This window comes from Stegodyphus dumicola, chromosome 1 (genome assembly GCF_044657685.1).
Source record: "Stegodyphus dumicola isolate Sdum_Otavi_A_Nest chromosome 1, ASM4465768v1".
NCBI classification, from domain to species: Eukaryota; Metazoa; Arthropoda; class Arachnida; order Araneae; family Eresidae; genus Stegodyphus; species Stegodyphus dumicola.
Window position 1 is genome coordinate 23,544,220 of NC_140768.1, and position 25,055 is coordinate 23,569,274.

Below are 25,055 nucleotides of genomic sequence, written 5' to 3' on the forward strand. Positions count from 1 at the left end.
AAATAACATGTAAAAAAAAAGCTGTACATTTTGACAAATAATATGACTGCTTTACAAAAACCTAAGAAAACTGCAATAAATATAAATTACATCTTTTTTTCCAATTTTGAATATAATTAACTTTAATTATTTACATATCAAAATTCTAAGAATCATGGAATAAGAACTGAAAAAATTGCATAATTTAATTAACTTACTTCTGCAAAGCTTCATTAAGAGCATTTTGTGAAAGTGTAATATCATTATGCAATCTTTCACGCTGTCTTTTATACCTGTCCAACAAACCCTAAAAAATTTAAAACATCATACTAAATTATACATAAATATATGCATTTCAAATAACTGCTTAATATGTAGTTTTCATTTCTCGCACAAATTCAATCTTCCATTAATTTAATGTTATATTTCAAACTGACATATTAAATTAATTAAGAACTGAATCACTTTTGGCTGCGATAAAGTGTCAGACATAAAAAAATGATATCATACATAATGATTAAACAAATGTAAATGAAAATGTACTACATGTATTCTCATTAAGCAGGATCTTCATTGGACTATTTACAAGACTTTACTCTAGCTTGAATTTTCAAAGCAAATTCTTTTTAAATTTTAACTGTTTCCTCACTTGATCAAAATATTAAACTTCAAATAAATAAATTTCAGAGACAGATAAGTAAACACTCCCCCCACCCCCGTCAAAAGTACTTTCAACATTATACTAATGAAATAATTTTTTTCATGGAGTTAATATTACTCAACTCATTTATGTGTGCAGTAGTAATATTCTTTTCATTAACTGAGATTGCAACTATAGAATGCACCATGGGAAAAATTTGAAAAGTTAGCAAAACAACTTTTTTGTGTTTTTCCTCTACCCCATATGATAATAGCTCAGATCTATAAGAATTAAATGTCATAAATTAACTTATTTATATGTACATTAATAAAACATGAATATCTGTTTCTTTAAAAAAAATCTTGATGTGTACACCACGTTACTCCTTGTATGCAAAATTAAATTATACGCATTTTTTCCCTGCATTTCATTTAAACTTATTTCCTCGAATTTTATTAGAGGTATATTTCTAATTCAAAATATTCAGTTCTCACTTTGTGGCAAGGCAAAAATACATAACTCAAAACATCTTCATTAAAAGTAGAAAGATATAGAAAAACAAAAAACACCAGATACAGTAAAACAATTAAAATAACAATTTTTACAATTAAAATTACAATTTCTATACAAAAACAAACAATTCGACCAGTGGGCAAGAAGGCAGATTTTTCGGTGCACAAAACTAAGTTTCCTTTTGATCCCACTATGCAAAAAGACACTGAAGGTGCAGAAAGACTTAATTCACTATTCTGCTAAGTTTCAAATGTAAACAAATATGGCTGCTATGGTAAAAAAAATTAGGCTTAACCACACTTAAGCAACTTTTAAATTGCTGATAATTCTACAACTATTACATGCAAATTAACTAAAGGCATAAAAATCTTAACCGGAAGATAATAATATAATTCAATCATTTTTAAAGCAAAAAATGCACAATTTACCAACATATAAAAATAAACAAAACTGAGTTCACTGAGCCAAGTAACAGAGTGGGTGTATAGAAATGTGATGATAACAAAGTCAGAAGTGTAGACTAGCAGAAATTTTGATGGCGTAGAAGTTTTGATCCATAATGAATAGCAAATTGAAGGTGAGGGTAGATTAAATCTTCATTTTTTATTTCAGCAAACCGATGGGAGAACTGAATATTTATAACAGCAGACTGACGAGTCCGGACCTTGGACTTAACATCCAAGATCCGGACTCATCAGAAAGTGTAATATTACAGAAAATAATGCCTTACGCCAGGGTTTCTTAAACTTTTTTCAATCAAGACCCCTTTTTATCACCGAGATTTTTTTCGCGACCCCCAAGGACCCCATAATATTTACAAAAATTTTGTCGGACATTAATTTCTAATTTTAAGACATAGAACAATGTGAAAATATTAAATAAGTAACATACGAAATGACAGTTTCACATGCAAAGCAAGGAAAATGAACATTTATATTATAAAAAGAAATGTGTCGAAACGTTTTAGTTTTTTTCTTTGTCTGTATTGTCTTATCTTTATCTATTTTCAGATACATTGTGTAAAAACATTCGACAATTGTAAAATTATTATAATAAGTTAAAGAAATATCAAAATTGCTAAAATTTTTAGTGACCCCCCTCTGCTGCAGGTCCCACGACCCCCTTAGTTTAAGAAACCCTGCTTTACGCCACAATTTTAAATATCTTGTATATATTAGATAAAGTTTTATTATTTTTCTTATCATTCCAAAACAATATCAGCTTATCATTCTCCTTATGGTAAAAATCAATAAAAAAATAAATGTTTTATGCATAACAGTAAATTTTTAAATAAATTTTAAATACATACCCGGTGTTCTCGAATATCTTTACATAAATTTTCTTCTTCAGATTTAAGCTTTGATAAAGCATTACTTTTTGACATGATTTCCATATTTAGCTCCCTTTGCTTCACAGAAAAATTTTCAACATTTTTTAACGACAAACCTAGTTTTTCCTGAAAAGAAAATATAAATTAGCTACTACACAAAAACTGTGGAAAGGTATTGATTTAAATAAAAGAATTATGTTTATTTATTTCCTAAAAAACAACAAAGTATGTACATTTCCTAAATAGAAGTTCATAAAAAAAATTTTTATAAAATAAAAATTACTCACCAAAATAAAAAAAAGTGACATTTAATAGTTTACTTTTATTTTTTTCTTCTTAAATTATAAGTATGAAAACTTTATTAAAATATTGGGATACAAATTTTATTACAAAATTCTCTGAAAAACTGAATGTGTGTCCATTTTGAATATAAAGGAATACGCATAATGCACTCACTCTATTCTTAAACAATTCCATTAATTTTTTAAATAAATTCCAGCAAATCTACTAGATAATAACTGACAATATTTATTACTATAACAACTCACATTTCCTAAAATATCTACTTTAACTTTTGATCAGGGTTTGTACACATTTCCTTACATGAAAATTAAGGACTTTTAAGGACCATCAAAGAAAAAATTAAGGACCTATCAGCAAACAAAAAAATGAATAGAATAAAGCAATTATCCATACAACCGACTTCATGCTTGTAATTTCACTTTAAGAAACTAACAGAAGTGTGTATTATGCACTATTATTAAATTCAATTTAATACTTACCATAAAACAATTTTGAAAATTAAACTAACTCCCTACAAGTTATGAAGTAGATAACATTAAATTAGGAACATAATTTCTTGAAAAACATATATAAGTGTATTTTACACTAATAACAGTCACTATTTTAGAGATTTACATGATTATTATTTAACTTATTTGATATTTATTTAAACACAGTCAACTACTATTATAATCACAATGTAAGAATATTTTGCAGATTAAAATAACTGATTTGTAAACATACAATTTATTTCCTTGGTTTTTTGAAAGATACTAGAATAATAAACTGTACAATAAAAGATACAAAACATTTGTGCTTTTTTTAAATCTGAAATCTTTTCAGCTATTTTAACATCTAATTTACTTATGTCTATTTCCTTTTCTTTAACTATTCTTCTAAGTTCATTTGCTTTGATAAACAAATCAATGTTCCTGCTGGTCTCAGCTTCATCTGCTAAAGCATCTCCTTCTTCATTAATATCTTTAATGTCCCTTTGAAGAAATTGTTTCTTCTGCTTCATATAATCAATTTCTTCCTCAATAATATTTCTTTTCCTCTTTGAATTTTCAGATTTAGTTAAAGATTTTTGTTCTTCTAAATACTGAACGTTCTTCTAAATACTGAACTTCTAAATAACGAACTCCACTTCTTGCAGAAGCTGCTGCTGATCTCATTTCTTTATTAATTTCGATATTAAGAACACCTCCAGAAAATTTTATGTAATCAAATACTGTGCGTTGAAAAATGTATGATGAGTCACTTAAATTTTCAATTTCAATTGCTTTATTTACAGAGAAGCCCCTTTCCACAGAGGCCTGTTTATATGACAAGATGGGAATACTTGTCACAGCGAATACTTGAATAGTGAAAATATACATTTTTTACTATATATATATAATTTATTTCCTAAACAATATTGATTAATTGATTATATTATCTCCTAAGTTTAATTAAAGTAGAATTATTTTAAAAAAGTGAATCCATACTGGTAAGTTATATTTTGAAAGATGTATATATACATATATATACAGTACAAAGTCTGAGATCCGGACATCGAATATCCGGAATGATCTAAAATCCAGACCTCAAAGCCACCACCAACCAATTTTTTAGGGTTTTTTTGAAGGGAAGGGGTATGCTTTACGCACGCGCATTAGATTTTTTTCCTCATCATAAAAAAAAATGCCGGAAATCCCGATTCTTAATTTCAGTTTGGCGCTAAATAAAATATCTCATTATTGAAGTAATAATTATTTTAGCATAAATTTGTGTGATTAGTAACTTGACTCCATAGCTGCGTATCTGCTTGGCATAATCTCAAACCAAAACATTTGTTAATTTTACACCAACTAATATTTTATATCCTTGATGCCGAAATCGCGAATCATTATTTATTGTATTTTGCTTTCATCACCACATGTTTATCAACGGATGACAACTTGAGTGATGAATCATGCAGCGACGCCAAATAACAGAGTATTATCCGATTACAGAATTAAGTTTAAATTACAGAATTAAGTTTAAATTAAATTATTTTACAGAATTAAGTTTTAAGCGCTAAAATGTTGACAAGGGGAGATTTAGCAGAAATTTCTTTCCTTATGCTAAAAATAGATTTTGTTAATGATATTCATAGGACAAACGATTATATTTAGTGCTATTTGAATTAAGAATAACTGATTTGTTATTCACATAAAGCCAGAACCAGCGCCAGAGCTTGCATGGCCGCACCAGGCGGCAGAATTTAGCGAAGTTAAACAGAAGTTTTTCATTGCGATGACAATGCCCAATCATCAATCAATTAACGGAGGGTGAAATCTGTAGTATGGTTCTAAATCCAGAAAATACAGCTACCGATAGTGAAGAAAGTAACAGAGAGGTTACTGAACGAGAAAAAATTTTGATTGACAAGTTATTCGGAATTCTCGACACAGCAATTACACGACTTGAACAATGGAACTTAATAACTGAACAAGAAATTATATGTCTATAGTATTAGTCTAAAGTATTAGCAGAGAAAACAAATCAAACAACTCACATTGAAAGAAATGTTTAATAAAGTAAACATATAAATATTAAGCTCTTTTCTTTTGTAAACTTTGATACCCTTTAAATCATAAATGCTTCATTATTTCATAAATCACGATTTCATATTTTCAATTTTATAATTTCTACGTGCCATCTTAGAAGATTTAAAATGATCTAATATCCGGAAAAATCTCAAATCTGGGATCGCCGAAGTCCCGACGAGTCCAGACCTCGGAGTTTGTACTGTATAAATATATATATATATGATCTAATATTTTTCTTTAGACACAATTTCATGGCGGGTGCAAAGATGTTGATTATAAGCTTAGAACTAGTCCCTCTCCACAGTCTCAAATAGATGAGAATTTTTTTTCCAACTGTCATGGAAGATTTTGAAAAAAAAAATTTTTTTTTTGCTCCTTTGTCTATCACATATTGACAGTAGAACTGAAAGATCAAATTCTCTCATATCATGACTTGTTCAAAATGGTAGAAATTAATCCTGATTTTCAAACAAATTATGACTGGAGATGAAATTTTGTGCTTGGCTTATGGATCCTGAGATAGCAGAGCTGTCATATGTTTAGATTGGAGATGGTTCACTATTTCAGTTTTCCCCTATTTCAGTTTCAGAAATCTCAAACAAGACTATGTTAGGAAACTTTCTTGATTGGAAAGAGATACTTTGCAAGGAATTTGTTCCAAGGGGGCAGATCTTATTTCCGTACATTACAAAGATACAAATGGACAAATTTTTTATGAGAACTGATGCATATCGGGCCTGAAAAAACTCAGTCACAAGACAAACCCATTTCTGCTGCTTGTCAAAACATTCCCAGATAATTCCAATCTCATCAAACAGTTTCCAGCAAAGAAAAGAATGATAATCTTCAACCTTCCCTCCTTTTTATTTGGCACCAACAGACTTTTTTCTCTTCTCTGAACTGAAGACTCACTTCAAAGGTTATTCATTACTTTAATAATAGCAAAGAAATTACTTTTTAAATGTTTATGATTTTCAAATAACCTTCATTTTTGTCTTTTATGATATTCTAATAGATATTACCAGATATAGAAGTGATAGCATGTTTTATGCGTATCTTTCTGTGCTAGTAACTAACAGGAATAAAATTGTCTGTCATCTGTTTGTTACTCTGTTTACCAGTGCAAATGTGACAGTATGTAATCAGTTTATTATAATGTACATATTGTAATTTACAAAAATAAATTACTACTTAATAAAAGGTATTTCCGCCACCTCCTTAGCATGCCTTCGTGGTTTAATGGTCAGCACACTCGGCGTGTATTCGAGAGGTCCATGGTTCAAATCCTGGCTAGGACACTGCTCATTTTTCATGTCTCTTGATTCAAAAAAAAAAAAAAAAAAATCTAATGTCTCTACAGTGGTACCAAACTAAAAAGGGTGGTGGATGATGATTCTTCACCACCGGAATTTGGCAATTGGGTCCCCTAATCCCCAGTAGCCCTTTAAAAGGAGGAGCATATAAGGTATTTCTGCCGCTTTCTTAGTATGCAAACGTCAGTAACTATACTGTAAAGCTGAAGAGAATACAATCGTATCTGAGCCAGCTACCCAGTAATATTTAAGGCAAAAACATGCTCTGTCTTAAATCCAAAAATCTCACCTTTGATATACTTTCGAATTAATTTGCATTCTGGTAAGGAAACGGAGTGACTATAAAGACCTAAATTATAAAATAACTGGCTATTCAAAATAATAATAACCTTACAAAGGAAAAAATTAAAGTCAGTATTTTAAAATACAGCATCTTCTCTGTTTCACAATGAAAAAAAAATTAGAAAAAACTATTAGAAATGAAAAATCAGTTACCTCAGATCTTTTTTTCTCTTCGGACACTTTTCTGATTTCATTCACAATTTTATCATACTTGTTTTCGATTTCCCATAATTTCTACAAAAAATCAGATAACTGTTATAGATATACATGCCTACTTTTCACATCATAGTTATTAAATAATATAATCATTCAGCATATTTATTCTGGCACCAATATTATAACTGTTAGAACATGAATCCTACAGAATAATACAAAACAGAGAAATTAATAAAAATTTCATTTGTAATTACACTAGTGGCTATTACATTTGTAAATTTATCAGTAAGTATACTTTCATTCACGTGAAAGACAGCAGACTGCAATAAATAGATTGCAGTTAATTAAGACATTAGTTACTGATATTACTCTTTATTTGGAACATTTACATAATAATTTCAAATGCAGAAATGAATTTAAATATCTTTTGCTTATCTGAATATCAGTCTGCCTCATTGTATGAGTTAAATGCCATTGCCATGCATTTCCATTTCATGTCCTTTCTTCAGAATAGTACATAAAATATTATTAGTTATTAAAACATTTATTAGTAAAATATTATTAGTTATTAAAATAATATTAGTACATAAAATATTAATATGAATGATCATTATATGATTCCTTTTGGAGGGATCAATCATATTTTGTTAACTTCTTCAGCAAGATAATGCAACTAAGGCAACAATCTTGAACTGCTTTCATATTAGGCAGGAAGATTGGGTGCTATCAGTGGAATCCTTTAAATGCAGGATAGTACAAACTCAACTTGCTGCACAAAGACAGCCTCAATCCCAATGTAAAGACTTTCAAAAAGAAGACTCTCTTTTAAACCCTCAATACTCAACTGGCGGCCTAGGCCTCATCCAAATCTCAGGTGCATGGAGATCACAAAGGGAAGAGGTATCTACTGACTCCATGTTATTTCCCTCACTTGGATGGTCAAAGCCACTAGTGTACGGGACAACATAGGTTGTCTTTTCTGACAGTAGGAACTGAGTTCATGTTGTTACACCCCCAGAGCCGCTACTGTCATAATATGATACTAAGCCAGTGTAAGCATTTACCTCTCCTATGATATTGCAAAATTTGCACTCCCAATGCTTACTGTCACTTTTGTACATTTGCAATTTATTTATAATTTTTTTTTTAAGTGGCACTGATAATTTTGTGAAAGGTTACCAATAAAAATGAAACTTCTGGTAATTTAGATGGCAAATCAGATACATACAAAGATGAAACAGTAGTGGAAATAGATAAAACTGAAATAAATGAACATTTTATTCCAGATAAAAATAAATTATTTTAGATCTGTATTTATGATCTAAAGGTAGGTCAACAAAAAATAATGGCATTAAATTTAACATATAACATGCTTTGGCAACATGTCCCTTCAGAAAATTTATGTAGAATAATATTTAGTTGTTGTTGCTGTTTTTATTTTCACAAGTACAAATACTTTTCTCTCTCTTAACCCATTTGGGAGGAATGTGTCTTATGTGCATCCCCAGCAAATGTTATCTCAGGGACAGGTGTGTAAAATATGAATTGCTGTTTAATTCACTCGTGGCCCCCCCCTTAATACATATGACTTTTTAGATACAGCATTTAATTAGTATTTTTTGTCGCCACTGAAGCATGCTGACCTTCATTCCTATGCAACATTTTTTGTTTGTAGTATTTTGTTTCGGAATGAGAGCCAGATTGGTGGGTGTTGAGTGATGTATTGGCTCTAAATGTTCAGCTGATATAAACAAATGCACATGCTATCCATGCTTCAGAATTTTTTATGCATATATGTAAAGGGATAGATGTTCTATCTCTTCAGAGGATCTTTGGTTTTATCCCCCTCAGCATTAAGAGAGATATTTTGTACAGTTTACCAAAGTATTTTTACACCTAAATGGCAAAACAAAAATGGTATTTAACCAAAGAAACAAAAATGGTATTACACCAATGATAAATCAGTCTTTTTCTTAGACTGATGACAGTGATATTTTTGCAAAACTGGAAAGTGATAGTTATGGGGATTCTAATAACATATATATATATACACATATATATATTATATATATATATATAATTATTTAAAGTAAGTTAATTACACATGCTGGTTTTTTATGGATATGATTTTTAATAATTTTTATTTTCAATAATGTGTTGTATTAAATAAAATCTGTGATTGGATGTTTCTACCATATATTTATTTCAGGAAAGTCAAAAATTATATTACTCCTGAATTGATTATTTTACAAAAATTTTAAGGAAAATACAATGATAAAGTTTTAAAATTAATTCTGATAACTACCTGAATGCTCCTCTCATAATGTATTAATAACTGGAGCAATTGGAAGACATATTTAAGTTATGTGAATTTGTTTCAAAAGTTAGGCTTAGCAGTGCAAAATGCAGTCTTCACAAGACAATGCATTTGGGTTCTGTGCAGGCCCGATAGACCAGTTTGGTGACTGAGCTACTTGTCATGAACAGTTCATGTTTTATTTGAAATGATAAAAAATTTTTCATTAATTTTCTCTTATTTAACATAAATCATTAGAAAACTAGTGAATATAAATTAAAGTCATTCTTATTTTTTATACTTGGCATAGAAATTCATTTAAAATCTAGGGCAAGGAAACTTTGTTTGGGGGGAGGGGCTTAAAATGTTTACTTACACACAGAAAAATGTGGAAATACATAAAGCAAGGAAAATTTAATTTTTAAACCATTCACCAATGTTAGGTTATGCTATCAAGAGATTTACCACCCATACAATATAGTAAACATTACTATAGAAATAGAATATTCTCATCTTCCATATAACACAGCAAATATCTAGTTTCCAGCATATTATTATTTACATGGAATAAGATTTTTGATTTATCTTTCTGATTATAAGTATGACTGCTTAAAATCTGAGTGATTTAAAAGAAATAAACCTACTTTTTAACAACTTAGATTTTAAAGAATATATCTGATTCTTATAATTTAGAGGGCATTTCACTAATATAATTTATAACATATCTAATTAGTAATTTTATATACGTTTCAGCATTATTGTAATTAATAAAATGTGCTAATGCCATACATCACATTATAAAAATTGGTATAAAATAACCACTTGAATTTTCTGTCAGTCTAATATCAGATTTACCTAGTTTCAAATACAAATTCCACCATATTTTAAGCTTCTTATCAATAACAGATAATTAATAGTTATAATTTTTTTAGAGATAAATATGATGAGTAGATTTTGAAACTCTCCAGACACTACTTATGTAATACAAGACTAAATACATGCAATAATTTACTTCAAATATATACAAATTGTTAATGTACTTTAACTCGAAAGATAATGTTGATCAAATTATTAATGTTCAATAACTCAGAAGAAAATGTTGATCAGCATGAACACAGAATGAACTAAAGCAAAGGAGGCAGACCGGCACACTAAAGCTAGCTGCTGCCAAATGTGAAAATAAAAATTGTATATATTTATTAAAATTTTTCCAAATTATAGGTTTATACATAAGTCTATGCAACATTTAAAATAAGTTTACATGCAGCGTTAGCATTTAGCTGCCAACACTAGAAATGTGATGTAGGCATCGAATCACAATAAACGAGATGGATGTGTGTGTTTTCATGATTTTCTCCATGTGACATGGATACAAGCTAGTTTCCTTTAAAATCCTCCATGAGGCATCCCTCTCTTTGGTGAATACCATTCTGTACATAGCTGTAATCAAATTTAGGGAACAAAATATGCTAGAAAAGTTGAATAAAGATTTTTCTAGAAAAATGGTTTTTTATGCAGGTCAAAGTTGACACACTTACAATTACATTATCATAAAATGAATGAGTTTTTAAAACTTTAGATATTCATTATATGAGATATTTAGAAAAAAGATATATGAAAGACATTTTTAACTGAAATATATATATATATATATATATTAATTAAAAAATTCAAGACATAAAGTATATAAAGACATATATCACCTTTTCTACTTCTATAGCTATAGCCCACAATAGCTCAACTTCTAAATCCTTCACTTTCTCTGCATGAGTCAAAAGGTTTTCCCATTGTTCTATTTCCTTTTCCATCTCTGGTAGCGCCTAAAAATGCATTGAAATGCACAATTATTTCCAAATTAAGATATTTAACAAATTAATTTATTATACAGTTAAAAAAATATTCCTTTACTTGAAACATACAAGTTTAAAAAAATATGGGCTTACAACCTAGAATTCTTAATAATTTTTTGAAAGCAATGAGACAACACATAAAATTATGAAGTTATATTTTTTAGAAAGACTGGAATTAAGCTAAAAAATAATCTGATAATACTTAACCTAGTGCTAAAATTCAACGGAAATGCAGTGGTTAAGCAAATATGCTTCCTAAAATATATTTAGTTATTTAAACTGCTTGCTAAAACTATGCATCTAGAAAGTTCTCACCTTGAAAAATGCTGTGTTTCTACCACACAATAGTCTTTTCGATTTAAGTAACATTTAATTTAATTTTGTGTTTTTATTTTAGCTAACTTATGAGATTTTAAGTGCTATGTCAAATCCTCTAAAATCAATAAATATTTACAGCAAAAATTATGGAGAACTGTGGTTTACATATTTTTAAAACTTTTAATATGTTATGCTCAGCTTCAAATTTCAACACTTTGATACTTAAACACACCATACAGTGCTTTGCCCTGCCTTGTCTCTCTATAGTTATCCCAGTAAAGGCTCCTGAAAACTCCTGAGGGGGGGGGGAAGAGAAAAGGAAAAAAAAAAATTCTTACCCCCTCCCCCCAAAAAAAAGAAACTTTCTAGCCTGCCAGCAGAGTGCTATGTCATTAGTCAGTCTTAACAGCCACCAGCATTTTCTGAAAACTCTAGAGGCTAGGGATTTTAAAAGCATGAGACAACAGAAAAGACTAGTTTCATCAACACTGAAAACATTTTTAACTGATACCCACACACGTTTGGATAAATTTATGAATATTCAACAAATGAATTCAGCATTTATGATAAGATATGATGTTCAATGGCATAATTTAAATTTATACAGCTGTTTGAAAAAACAATCACCCTTCAGGATGTTATTTTTTGTCTTTTTCTTTGGTATAGGCCCATTTGCTGGAATATTTGACATGCTGCACTGAGTGAAAAACCTCAGCAAAATATAATTTGAATGTCCAGATATTTCTCCTTGAAAACACAATTTCTTTGAAGCAGTTTGGCATTTTTTTCTTCTGATTTTCTTCTTTCAGAAATATTTGTTTCCAATATTGACTCAAGAATGTTGAAATTTTCTCAAAAATTTATTTTCACAAAATTTGTGTTCTTATTAAAACTTTTCTTTAAAGTCACTTAGTTGTATCTTTCAGGGAGACTGCTTTTCATTTTCTAGATATTTTAAATGTAAATTAAAGTAAAACCAGGAGGATAATAGTTCAGTTCAAACTTGATTACCAAATGATAGAGGAATAAAGCATTTTCCAAACATTTTTTGGTCAGAATCCAACAGTTATACCATTCCACCTAATGATCCACTATTAATATTGGATGCCAATATTCTAAATCACATAATTTTGCATTTTGAATCCAGTAAACAACATATCAAAGAGCATACTTATTTAAATTATCTGCAATAATATAGGGAAAAGCTAGCAATTTAAAAACACTTTTTGTAAGAGGGTTTATATGAAACTTATACATTCATTTTATTTTTCCATACTTATATTCAAGCATTTATTTATATTTAATATATTTTTACTCTAAGATGAGATTTAATCTATACCACCAAACTCTTAAAAATACTTTATACTGCTAAGTACTTAGTTTGAAACTATGCATTAAGGTATATCGTGCATAAGAATTTTGCTTTCTTGGAAAAAAAAGCAATTAATCTATCCAATTACAGTCAAGTTTCAATATGCCAAAACTGAAGGAACACATTCATCAAAGAACAAATATTAAGAATTCAACTTTGAAACAGTATCAATTTCAAATAGTATGTTTTGATATTCATTTTGACTTACCTTCAAATTTTTAGTTGAGATAATCATTCCAATTAACTGAAGTTCAAGTGTATATATAAGTGGAGTTTTAATGTATATTCATAGTATGGCAATTAAATAAACAGAGAGTATTAAAAAACAGAAATTCTGCAGATTGTACATTGATGCAAATTCCTGTCTTAACACAAATACAACTGATAATTAGCTCCCCCCCCAGGGGCATAACTAGCTTTATCCGATCATGAGATATTTTGTCACTTGGTATATATTAGCATATATTTTTAAATATATTGCTTTGTTGCCTTTTTTAATGATGTAAATATTATTTTAATGAATGGAAGTTTATAAAAACAGAGACTCAAATAAGTAAGCTTACAAATTTAGTTTATAAATGCTGTTTAAATACAGGCTTTCATGAGCAGATCCAAAAGCCCATACCATTCAGAGGGTTAAAGACAAAATTTGTAGAGGTCTGTTTTTGGCATGGTTCTAAGAGTAGAAAGTCAGATTCCATTTATCTTTTAAATGACAGGAAAAACTTTCCTATGAAAGGGCACTTGAGTTTTGTAAAGTGAAAATAATTGCAAGAGACACATCTAACAAACAGGCAGGATGGCCAAGTACACATACTTATTTTCGGGACAGAGAGGTTCTATGAAATAGTTACTGATCAGTGAGAAGATGGATTATTAAGCAATGTGATTTACAAATGAATAAAGTAAGATTAACAATCATCTACTATTTATGTCAGCTAGTCAACAAAACATTTAAAATTGCAGCATCGTTTTGGCACTACAGTTTGTAGGATAAACCTAATATCACTTAATCTAAACAACTGCTCAATCTTCCCTGGTGAATAATGCAAGGAGACAATTGTTCCATCTTTAGCTTAGATTCCAAGAACACCAAGTGCATACAATAATAGCTAATGTACTCAATGTTAACTTCATTACGGCTTAGTATTTTAAAAATTAACATGTTAAGAAAACTCTGCTTTTTGCATTTGAGAAGATAATAATACTTTAAATATTTGCAAATCAAATAGTAAATTAGAACCTGAAAGGTTGCTATTATAACTGGAAATTGGAGTTAAAATCCTGCAGACCCTACCACACAAGTAGCGAGCTATTGCTACATCTTGATCAACTCAGAAAATACAGAACATTTAAATAACCTTTTAATTTTGTTCTCAGTTTGAATATACAGGCCAAAGGTGCGCTACAAATGAAATTTCCACAACTGATGAATATTTAAATTAACAGAACAGACAATAAAACATGAATTTTGATAATAATAAATATGCTAAATTTCAAAATATAAATTCATGTATATTTTATGTGTATCTTCATGTAAAAATTTTCAATAAAAAACTCATTTTTTGCAGGTGTGCTTACAGAAATGCATCTACTTTACGATGATGACAAAAATTGTATTGAATTCGATGATGACAAAAATTGTATTGAATACAATTCAAAATTTTTTTCAAAGAATTTATAAAAACTTTATAAATACAAATACAAATTTTTTTTTTAAAAAAAAAACATAAAAAATGTGTTAATTTTATTTAGATCAAACCTAAATTTTGAATTCTAAAAGAAGGAATCAAGAAAATTACTAAAAAAAAGAAATATTAATAAATATATATCAAATTCAACTGAGACTGAAGAGCTAAAATTTTTAGATCTAATTTCTTAAGAACTGTTGGGGCGATTTTTATGAAACTTGGCATAACTTGAGGTGTGACATTCAAATATGGAAAAAAAATCATATATCATTTCAGGAAAGGTCTGATTTTGGGTCAAAATGCTCATGTTAGAACAATGTTATAAATAAATCCAATATATATCTAAAGTCATATTTTTGAGACATTAAAAACGTAGTTGAATTTTGCCAGTCAGTTCAATAAAATGGGAGATACAGAACTATCCCTTCTTTTGTGGATGGGGTTCTATGTGTACAATAAAATTTAGTTTTTCAATATTTTACCTGTTTAATATTGTGTTTATCATTCTTGATCTATATTTGTCGATTTTCACTGGTTTTGAGCTATACACTTACTCACAAAACACTATTGTAAAGTTTAAATTAGCAATTACCTGTGGTCTAGGAAAAAATTACTGCATTTTACATTAATTCCTATGAATAAAGCTTTTTCAGTTTATAAATATTTTGGTTTATGAACAGCCTTCAGGAATAAATTCAATTCATGGACACAAGTTTCACTGTATGTTGATAGCTTTTTAATAACTGTAAATATTAACTATAAATAATAATTATCAAAATATGTACAACTTGCCATTCTTTTTTTTTCCAGATCAGCCTTTGCTTGATCTCTTAGCTCAGATGCTCGTTGATAGTTTTCTTGCAGCTTCTGCAAACCAGTCCCTTCATAGAAAAGCTGACAAAAAAAATTGTAAACCTTAATAAATAACAAAAGCAATACAACAAAACAGTACAAAATATTTATCACTAATTTCAATTTATACCATTACAATAAGCAAACATATTTTTCATCATGTTTCTAAAATATTTGATATATTATTTTTATTAATTCATACACAGTTTAAAGAATAAAACATTATCTGCTAATAATAATGGATGACAAAGAATACCTTAAAATCTAGCCTCATTAAGAATACAAATGATTAGTTTTAAATCTAGCACATACTTAACGACCTCTCACACTGAACCAACATATGTATTATATTGCATCCAAGTAGTGCCAGTTTTTTTAAATGGCTTTAATAAAAATATTTTCCATAAATATGCATGCAAAACAGCAATGGCACATCACAGTACCTAATACTTTCAAACTCCTTGCTTTTAAAACCACACTATTCAAAATCATGTAAAATATGGGATCACTATATAATAAATTTGTTACTATAAAAGTTATTCTTACAGTGCTTGATTAATGCTATATGTATAATGCTTAGTCTATTTCCAATCATTCTATTATGCTCTGGCATTTTCTTTTCAGACTCTGCACATTACAAAGCAGAGAATATCTTACTGTGGATATATATATTTCATCATGAAGAAATCTTCAATTTCAATGCCACTACTAACAATATTCTCTAAAATAACTTTAGTTTTCTTAATGCTACTATGAATTTTGCTGTTTCATATCAAAACTACCTCGATGAAATCAAAAAAAATCTTTTATCCTGTCAGGCTTCGATGTGAGATTCAATCCTTTTCAGAGTATGATGACACACAAGCCATGTGCTTTTCCTAGAATAATAAACAAACAAAAGATAGAACAAACAGCTCACAAATTAGAGACAAATTTAACAAACAATTTGTGCCAGCCTCTTTTAGCTCACCATTGATTCTGAGAATCAAAATAGAAAATCATCACGTAACTACTGCTGAAAAAAGCCCTCAAAAACTCTACAGATTCATGACAGAGGGAAAAAAGAGAGATATTTTTTGACTGACATCTACAACATCAGCTACATAGAAATCAATAAATTTGCCAAATGAGAAACAATTCTGCTAAGGTTACAACAAAAGGAGACAGGCTAGAATTTTTTCTTTTAACCTTGAACTGCTGATTTTAGATTTCAACACCAGATATGCAAATCATAAAAATTCCTCACAAAGATCAACGCTATGTTCAAATTTCTGGGTAAAATAGGAACTATTGTTTTTCCGTACTCTCTTTATTCACCTGATTTTATACTAAATAATTCCTTACCTATATCTAAGCTGACAAGTCAATGTAACAGGTAAAAGATGAAAAAAATTGACTGAATTGAAGGAAATTCCAGAGAATGAGTTTAATTCTGACTTTGACAGATCTCTAACTCTTAATAGAAATGTTTTCACAAAAATATTCTACTTTGAAAGTGTATGTATTTCAGACTTAAAATTCAAATAACTTCAAATTTATGGACCTCGAACCCAAACATCTGGACCCTACTGGATAATTTATTTCATTATGCGGAATTGTTCTTAACATGAAGAACTGCTTTCTAGACCAATTACAGTAAATCAATCCATCACCTTCAGCTGTTTTTCAATTGATTCTGGATGTACAGTTAATTGCTGCCCCCATTACCTAGAATTTAATTTAATGTTGAAACAGTATTTTATGAACCACTTATATCTCATTCAGTTATGACATTAACCATCAGGCTTTCAATCTTTGCAACACTTGGATTAGTTGGAAAATAAACTTTCAAATGAAATATATTTCAAATCTTTAATTTACCCATTTTCAGCAATTTTTCTACACTTTAACTATTTTTAAATTTCAACATCAGAAAAATCAGTCACTCATCACATCTTGAAATTTTCGTAAATTATAAAATTAACCATTGGCACACATAAACAAACAATGAAAATAAAAATTATTTAGTAAGTTATATTTTACATGTTTTAAAAATATTTTCTGAAACAATTTCAAATATTCAAGCATTACAATTTTATCTTTTACTGATTACATGACATAGATCAAGCATTGCTTAATGTTTCAAGTTCATTACTGTGATTAGTAGTTTATGCTTCAATGTTGACTTTCGAGTATATATGCATGCATTACACCCCCCAACTGTCGTGTCTCAAATCCTTAAAAAAAAAATTTTAAATAAAAACTTTCTTATTATTCATCTGTTCTAAAAGTTATTCAGAAACGAATTAATTAGTTATATGTTACTCAAAAGATGAATAAATTTTGCACTTGGTCTGTTTAAAAAAAAAACTCTTGCCATAAAGAGCTATTAAAATTACTAACCTGATACAGTTTTTCTTTACCGGCATTTTTAGATATCAAAAAACTACGACTTGTCTCCTGGGTTAAGATAGTTATTGGATTGTCAAGCTGAAAAAGAAAGAAACCTGTACTGAGAAACTTAAATTTGCAGAAAAAAAAAAGTAAATGTATAAAACATATAGTATTCATTAAATTTTTTAAATTTTAGAAATATCAGGTTTTAATGAAAGTTTCCCGCCACTGCAAATATTGCCTGCACAAACAATTTGTGTTGCCACGTTTAATCATATTTTGTCAAATGACTTTTGGCATTTGAAATAATGATATTTGAATTAGAACAGGGGTTCTTAACCGGTGGTACACAAGAGAAAAATAGGTGGTACGTAAAATATTCTAAACTCCTAAATTCAAAAATCTTGTGAAGAGAAAGCACAATTGATAGACATTTCCTATGATCAAACCCTAACTGAAGATTTCAAAAATAACACACTTGTTAACTTTTGACTGAACCAAAAAAAAAAAAAGAATTTAAAGGCATTTCAAATAAAGCTATTAAATTTTTATTGCCTTTCTGCACAACCTATTTGTGGGAACAAGGAAGAAAATTTCCATGTTATATATGAAAAATAAATACAGAACAAAATTAAAAGTGGATCCTAATCTATGGTTAAAACTAAGCGAAATAAGACCAAACAGACATAAATTGATCTGTCAAAATCGCAATAACAACCTTGTATTTAGCATACACATATTAAAACATTCATTCGATTTCGAGGGCAGCTAAAGGTCCCTCTTCAGCAGGAGAATGAAATTACTAGAAAGGGGAAAAAAGAAGAAAAATAAAGCATCAGCAAAGGAGTCTCAGAAACATGTGGTCGTTATCAGCAACTGCACCTTGACGGACCAAGTCTGAACCTCGGTGCGTGAAGGTGCAGTTGCCTCTCGCTCCCTATTTTTTTACTACTCTAATTCATTTTAGTCTATGTGTTATATGTTTAGTCATTTTAGTCTATGTGTTATATGTTTGATTAGATAGCCTGGCTCAGTAAAAGTAGGCGACCAGCGTAACTCAGATTCAAAATCCGGTTACAACCACGTGTTTCTGAGACTCCTTTGCCGATGCTTTATTTTTCTTCTTTTTTCCTCTTTCTAGTAATTTCCTCCTGATGAAGAGGAACCTTTAGCTGCCTTCGAAATCAATTGAGTGTTTTAATATATTTACGCTAAATACAAGGTTGTTATTGCAATTTTTACTGTCACATTAGCGTGTTTCTCTTCTCTTCTAAATTGATCTGTCTTAAAGAGGCTCAAATTCCACAATAAATTTTAGAGTTAAATGATTATAACTTTAATTTTGATGGTAAAAATTTTAATCAATTTTTAATCTAATATTATTAAGTGTGCAAATTTAATATAAATAGCCAACAGGTTGCACAAATGGCAAAATATTGTTTTTTAATATTTCTATTGAGAAACTGAAAAATAATCATTGTAAAATGTAATAGTGGTACTAAAGTTTTTTCATTTTTTGTCTAGATGGTATGCATTAGTCAAATGGTTGAGAATCGCTGCTTTAGAACACTGTGTTGTGAAATTTGTAAAAAAATATCATTAACATTAAGTACAAGGTGTCTGAAATGAAACTATCAAGGTACCAGGTTAAAACCGTCATTTACTTCCGGTTTTGTTGGAAAAAGTAACTACAAAATGTCACCAAATCATGTGTACAGCTTTAAGTACTACTGTTGCACATGACATTGTGAAGATTTGGTACGGAAAGGTCAAAAACAAGGACTATGTCATTCAAGCTGAGCACTCCAGCCAGCCTACTGATGTTGATTAGTCCCCCCTGCAGGAACCTTTGGAAGAAGATCAGAATGCAACCACCTAAGAGCTTGTTAAGGAGTTAGAAATTAGCGCCATATCCATAAGTTTCACTATGCATTGCATAAACTTGACATACAAATTCAATCCCTGGGTGCCACATGAGCTGAGTCAAGCAGATAAGGCCAGATGTTGTTTGGGCCAGCATTAATCTGCTCAAATATCAAAACAAGAACAAAATTCTGCACTGGATCGTCACTTGTGATGAAAACTGAATTTACTTCAACAGCGGCCAAAATGGGGTTTGGTCTGCACCTGCTGAGCCTGTCGGCAGCATCACAAAATTCAATTTGACTAACAAAATGATCGTACTTTGTTACCTGGTGGGACTGCCATGGTATTATCCACAAAGAATACCTGGAAAAAATAAAACTCTTGACAGTAATGTGTACAATAAGATACTAGTCCATGTTCTTGTTGTGACTTATCTCACTTGTTTGACAGTAACATCAGAGCAAGTCCACGAAATTTATCCTGGCAAAGAGTGCAAGATTTTGCCTGTCATTGGCAAGAGCTTTGCGCACCATACAGGTGACAATATGACTTTGCTCAGTTTTGCCCCCAATTTTGATGGAAAACACCCTGAGGAGACGGCATCTCCCCTCCCTCTTCCACTACTACCAACCTCTTAAAAGGACTTTTGGCTCGTTGCATATTTAGAGTGCCCCCATGCTGCACAGACACTATATACGAGGGTTGGAACTTTAATAGTGGCAACACAGCTGAAAAAATGCTACGCAACAAAACCAAAGAATATCGCGTACACCACACGTAAACTACATACCTACCTTACCTCTCAGCAAAAAGACTCGTCCTGCCTACATCACGTGCATGCGGAGTGACGTGAAGAACGGATCCTTGTATTAGCTCGTGGTCTAAAGTAAGTGTTGTCAAGATGTTTTCAAAACAAGAACAACGATGTTGGATAAAAATTGAATGTGCCAGAGGTCCTACAGCATGACAGTGTCATCAAGGGCTTCAAGAGGCTTGCGGGGAATCTGCATTGCCTTACAGAACCATAGCAAGATGGGTGAAAGCATTCAGTGAAGGATGCCAAAACGTGGCAGACATGCTGCGGCCAGGTCGTCTGAGTGTCAGCGATGCAGACGTGCAAGCTGTTGCCGTACTAATGGACAGTGATCGCTGCCAAACGATTCGTCAGCTAGCTGGACAAACAGGATTAGCACATACGACTGTGCTGCACATTCTGAAGGAACGCCTGTCTATGAGAAAAATTGCTTCACGATGGGTTCCACATCAATTGATCGAAATGCAGAAATGGCTACAATACGATGCTGCCCGAACCCACCTGGAATGCTATGAGCGCGAAGGAGATGCTTTTTTACGCCATATCATTACGCTGAATGAGACTTGGGCCCGATCGTACCAGCCAGAACTGAAACGCCAATCAAACGAATGGCGTCATCACGGGTCACCACGACATTCGAAATTTCGTCAGAACCCCAGCAATGTAAAAGTTATGGCAATTCTTGTTACGACTGTGATGGTGTCATCCTAACACATACCGTTCCCCCACAGTAGACCGTCACTGAGCAGTATTACTGCTCATTTTTGGAGCACAATCTCCAAAGGCAACACTTTCTGCAGAACGCTCCTCTCATTTTTGCATGACAATGCTCGGCCACATGCAGTGCAAGCTGTGACTGATTTGTTCAAGCGATGGGGCTGGGAAGTGCTTTACCATCCACCATACTCCCCAGATCTAAGCCCTTGTGACTATGACTTAATTCCTGAGATGAAGGAACCACTCACTCGCTTCCAAAATGGCACTCGCTTCCAAAATGTTCCTGAGATTCTTGCATGGAAACGGGTTGTACACAATGCTGGCGACTATATTGAAGGACTGTAAAACATGGTGACATGAATCACTTTTGTATTCCTTGTAAATAAACAGTTGCCACTATTAATGTTCCAACCCTGGTATTTGCAAACATCAATGCCTTCTCCAAGATTCATTGGTACAGCAGTCAATGTCACTAACCATTATCCTGGTTGGGTGCCTTGATGATATGTTCTGTATATGACAAATTAGTCAATGCAGAACATAGTGATGAAGTATGTTCTAAATGCAATCAAACTTTTAATCCCAGTTCATTTTACACACTATAAACTGATTAAGAACTCAAAAAAGTAAAAACTGATAGAGTTTTAAGACAAAGAGTAACTAAAAAATGCTTTTGAATATCTGTGGATGAATGTACATATGCATCTGTGTCTGTAAAGTGTGTATGTACACTTTACATGTAGGGTCAGATAAGATACTTCCTTATTATTATGGCCTCCATTATTTAAACGGAATAAGGTCATCACTAAGATTTATATAAAAAATATGTTAATATTATACATAGCATACAAACTTCTCAGATACAGCTTATAGCTGCTCTATTTCCATGATTGCTTTTAATATAAATTAAAAAGCATTTTCTTAACCCAAGGATCTTCCCATACACCCTTTAAACTTGTCGCTTTAAACCTTTCATCCCTCTTGTTAATAATGTTAAAAGAGCTGCAGAAATTGAAACTGACAGTGAAAGTAATGTGAAAGAAAGCGACTACATACCAACCTTAATCAAATATAGAAAAGCGTTGCAAACTCTAACACTTGAACTGGAAAGGTGGGGATTAGAAATATTACAAACAGTTTTAGAAACTTTAAAATGCAATAAAAAATTTTTGACCAACAACATGAAAAAAAAAAAAGAAAAAGATCAGTTCTTTATAAAAATGTACATTGCACCAGGTACATAATTTTTAAAAATTAATTTTTCAAAGCTGCATAAACAGCTCAGTTTTAACATTAATTTATTATTATTTTTGTATTAATTGTTAGATAAATTGTTAGTTACTATCTTACTAGATAAGTTTAAAATTGATATCACAATTTGCAATACTCATATCACCATCTATTAAATTCATACATGTTTGGAAAATAAAAATGTGATTTTAATAAACAGTAAATTCTGTACACACACACACACACACACACACACACACACACACACACACACACACACAAAAAAAAAAAAAAAAAAAAAAAAAAAAAAAAAAAAAAAAAAAAAGTAAGTTTCAACAAAAGTTTTGCATAATACAATCAAATCTCTTATTAGCAGACTCATGAACTAAGGCTTTTTTTAGTCATAATCAGGGAATATCCAATAATGGAAATGCATTATTTTTCTTCTCTGTGAGTCCAGAGTTTTAAGAACTGTTCATTAAAGGAAAGTGATTGTTAAAGTGAGATGTTCATTAAGAGAGATTAGACTGCATTCGAAAAACAGAGAATAACTAAATTCTTACATGAATATCCAGCATAGTCAAAATGTTATTCAACTCTTCTTTAGAAGTTGAGATTACTCTACCTAAAATTAGATAAAAATTTCAGTTACAATATTTTCAATAAAAACCAATAATTTAACAGCAAATTTCTAATAGAACACAGCTTCTGATTTCTGATTTACAGTACACTTAAATTCTAAAATAAATTACTTCTGATATTACGCACTGCACAATATTACAAATAATGCAATGTTATTTTTAAGCCTTTAATTTCAGTACAGCCAACAATGGAAGGGGGGCTCCAGTTCTGAGAAAATCAAATACATAATACAGATAAGGAAAGAATATGGAGAAATTAAATATAGATAACAAGTTTACAGGTATAAAAATTAAATACAGATAACACTTTTATAAGACACATATTACAAATTCCAAACATAAAAAATTTCTGACTAGCAGTGATTTGGGCCTTGGAAGAAAGAGACCAGACAATAAACTACTTAGAAGAGAGTTAATGGAAATAATAAGTACCAAGTGGGGAGCTTAACATCATGTATTGTAGGCAATTAATTTTAATCTTAACAAAACAAAATGAAAGACCAGACTGAAGGCCCTATGCACCAAATTGACGTGAAAAGAATGGTGATAATGAATTAATTTTAATTGTAAATTAATGTCATTTATTCATAATTTTTAACATCTCTCATGGAAATAATGTTGATATAAAGAAAGTGATGAAAAATGACTTCTGGGTAGCAAAACATTCATGCAATGACACATCTGACAAGTGGATTCTTAACATAGAGAGCTTCCTTTCTCTAACATCAAATGATAAGTGGTTTCGAGGAATTTAAATTATGAATACTATTTATACTATTTACATGAATCTGGTCTTCCAATATATACTGAAAAAGATAATCTGCAGGTGAGAGATCTAGTGATATTAAACTGAATAGAATATAACACAAATTGTCAAGTTTGTTTCTGGTCAAATGCCATATCTAATGGTTGTTTCTTGAGAAAATAACATTACTTAAGCTAATAAAATTCAGAGGACTTAAGAAGGCATTGTTCATTTCTAGCAGAGCCAGGCTATTTTATACACCATATGAAGTTCATAACAAGATTAAAGTTTTTAATCATATGGCCAGAGCAATTTGTAAAATTTTTATAGTACACAGAGTATTCCTTAAATACTGCATGTGCTGTATACATCAACTTAAATGACTCCTGTAATTCGCAAAATCAGAATTAAAATTATTCCTTAATGTAAGCTTCTTATATCTAAACACTCTTTTTTATTTCAGCAGTTTATTAACAAGTTAACATTTATTTATAAAAACAGCCCATGCACATTATATTTAAATTTCTATATGAACAATTTTACGCTTAATTTTGATATTATTCTAACAGAATTTTACTCAATATCATGAAATAATAATTGCCCAGTTTTTCATACATTCAGAACTATTTCTTAACACCAAACTTTTTATTTAATTGTTTTAATTATAATTTAATTGAAATTATAAACAAAACCTAATTTTGGTACAAATTATGTAAATAAATAAATAATCAATAAATTCAAATAAATCTTCCCAATTCATTATCATTTCAGTTACACTTTAAGGAAAATGTCAGATATTTATTTGGTTCAATTCTTTAAATATTAAATTCCATCAAATAGAAAATGAAAAATGTAAGATGCAAAATTAACCTTCTGCTGATTGTATTTTATAAAGACTGTTGCCTTCAGTACTGAAGCTTCTTTCAACTGTAATTTTGTCACCATATTCATCTGGCTTGTAGGCTGAAATACCACAATTTTTCAAAGTCACAGTTACTACTGCACTTCTGAAAAAAGAAAGAAAAAATGCCTATTTACATGAAATCATTACAAATTTATAACAGTTAGTCACTTTATATATGTAAGTATTAACAGTAGCACATTATTTTATTTCTTATTTGAATTCATTCTAAGAAGCTGCAAATTTTTAAGGTAAGTTACA

The 25,055-nt window shown here is 30.3% G+C and overlaps 1 protein-coding gene across 5 annotated transcripts in view; it reads right to left on the reverse strand.

The window, feature by feature from the left end:
* The window catches only part of LOC118197440 (structural maintenance of chromosomes protein 6-like), a 144,280-nt gene that overhangs the window by 92,048 nt on the left and 27,177 nt on the right, over positions 1-25,055 (reverse strand). For all 5 annotated transcript variants that reach the window (XM_035368956.2, XM_035368954.2, XM_035368955.2 and 2 more), the window contains 8 exons: positions 24,764-24,900; positions 23,071-23,132; positions 17,890-17,976; positions 15,448-15,549; positions 11,128-11,244; positions 7,126-7,206; positions 2,442-2,588; positions 198-286 (listed from right to left, as the gene is read on the reverse strand). In XM_035368956.2, the coding sequence (XP_035224847.2) occupies positions 198-286; positions 2,442-2,588; positions 7,126-7,206; positions 11,128-11,244; positions 15,448-15,549; positions 17,890-17,976; positions 23,071-23,132; positions 24,764-24,900 (822 nt within the window). The remainder of the gene's footprint in view (positions 1-197; positions 287-2,441; positions 2,589-7,125; positions 7,207-11,127; positions 11,245-15,447; positions 15,550-17,889; positions 17,977-23,070; positions 23,133-24,763; positions 24,901-25,055) is intronic.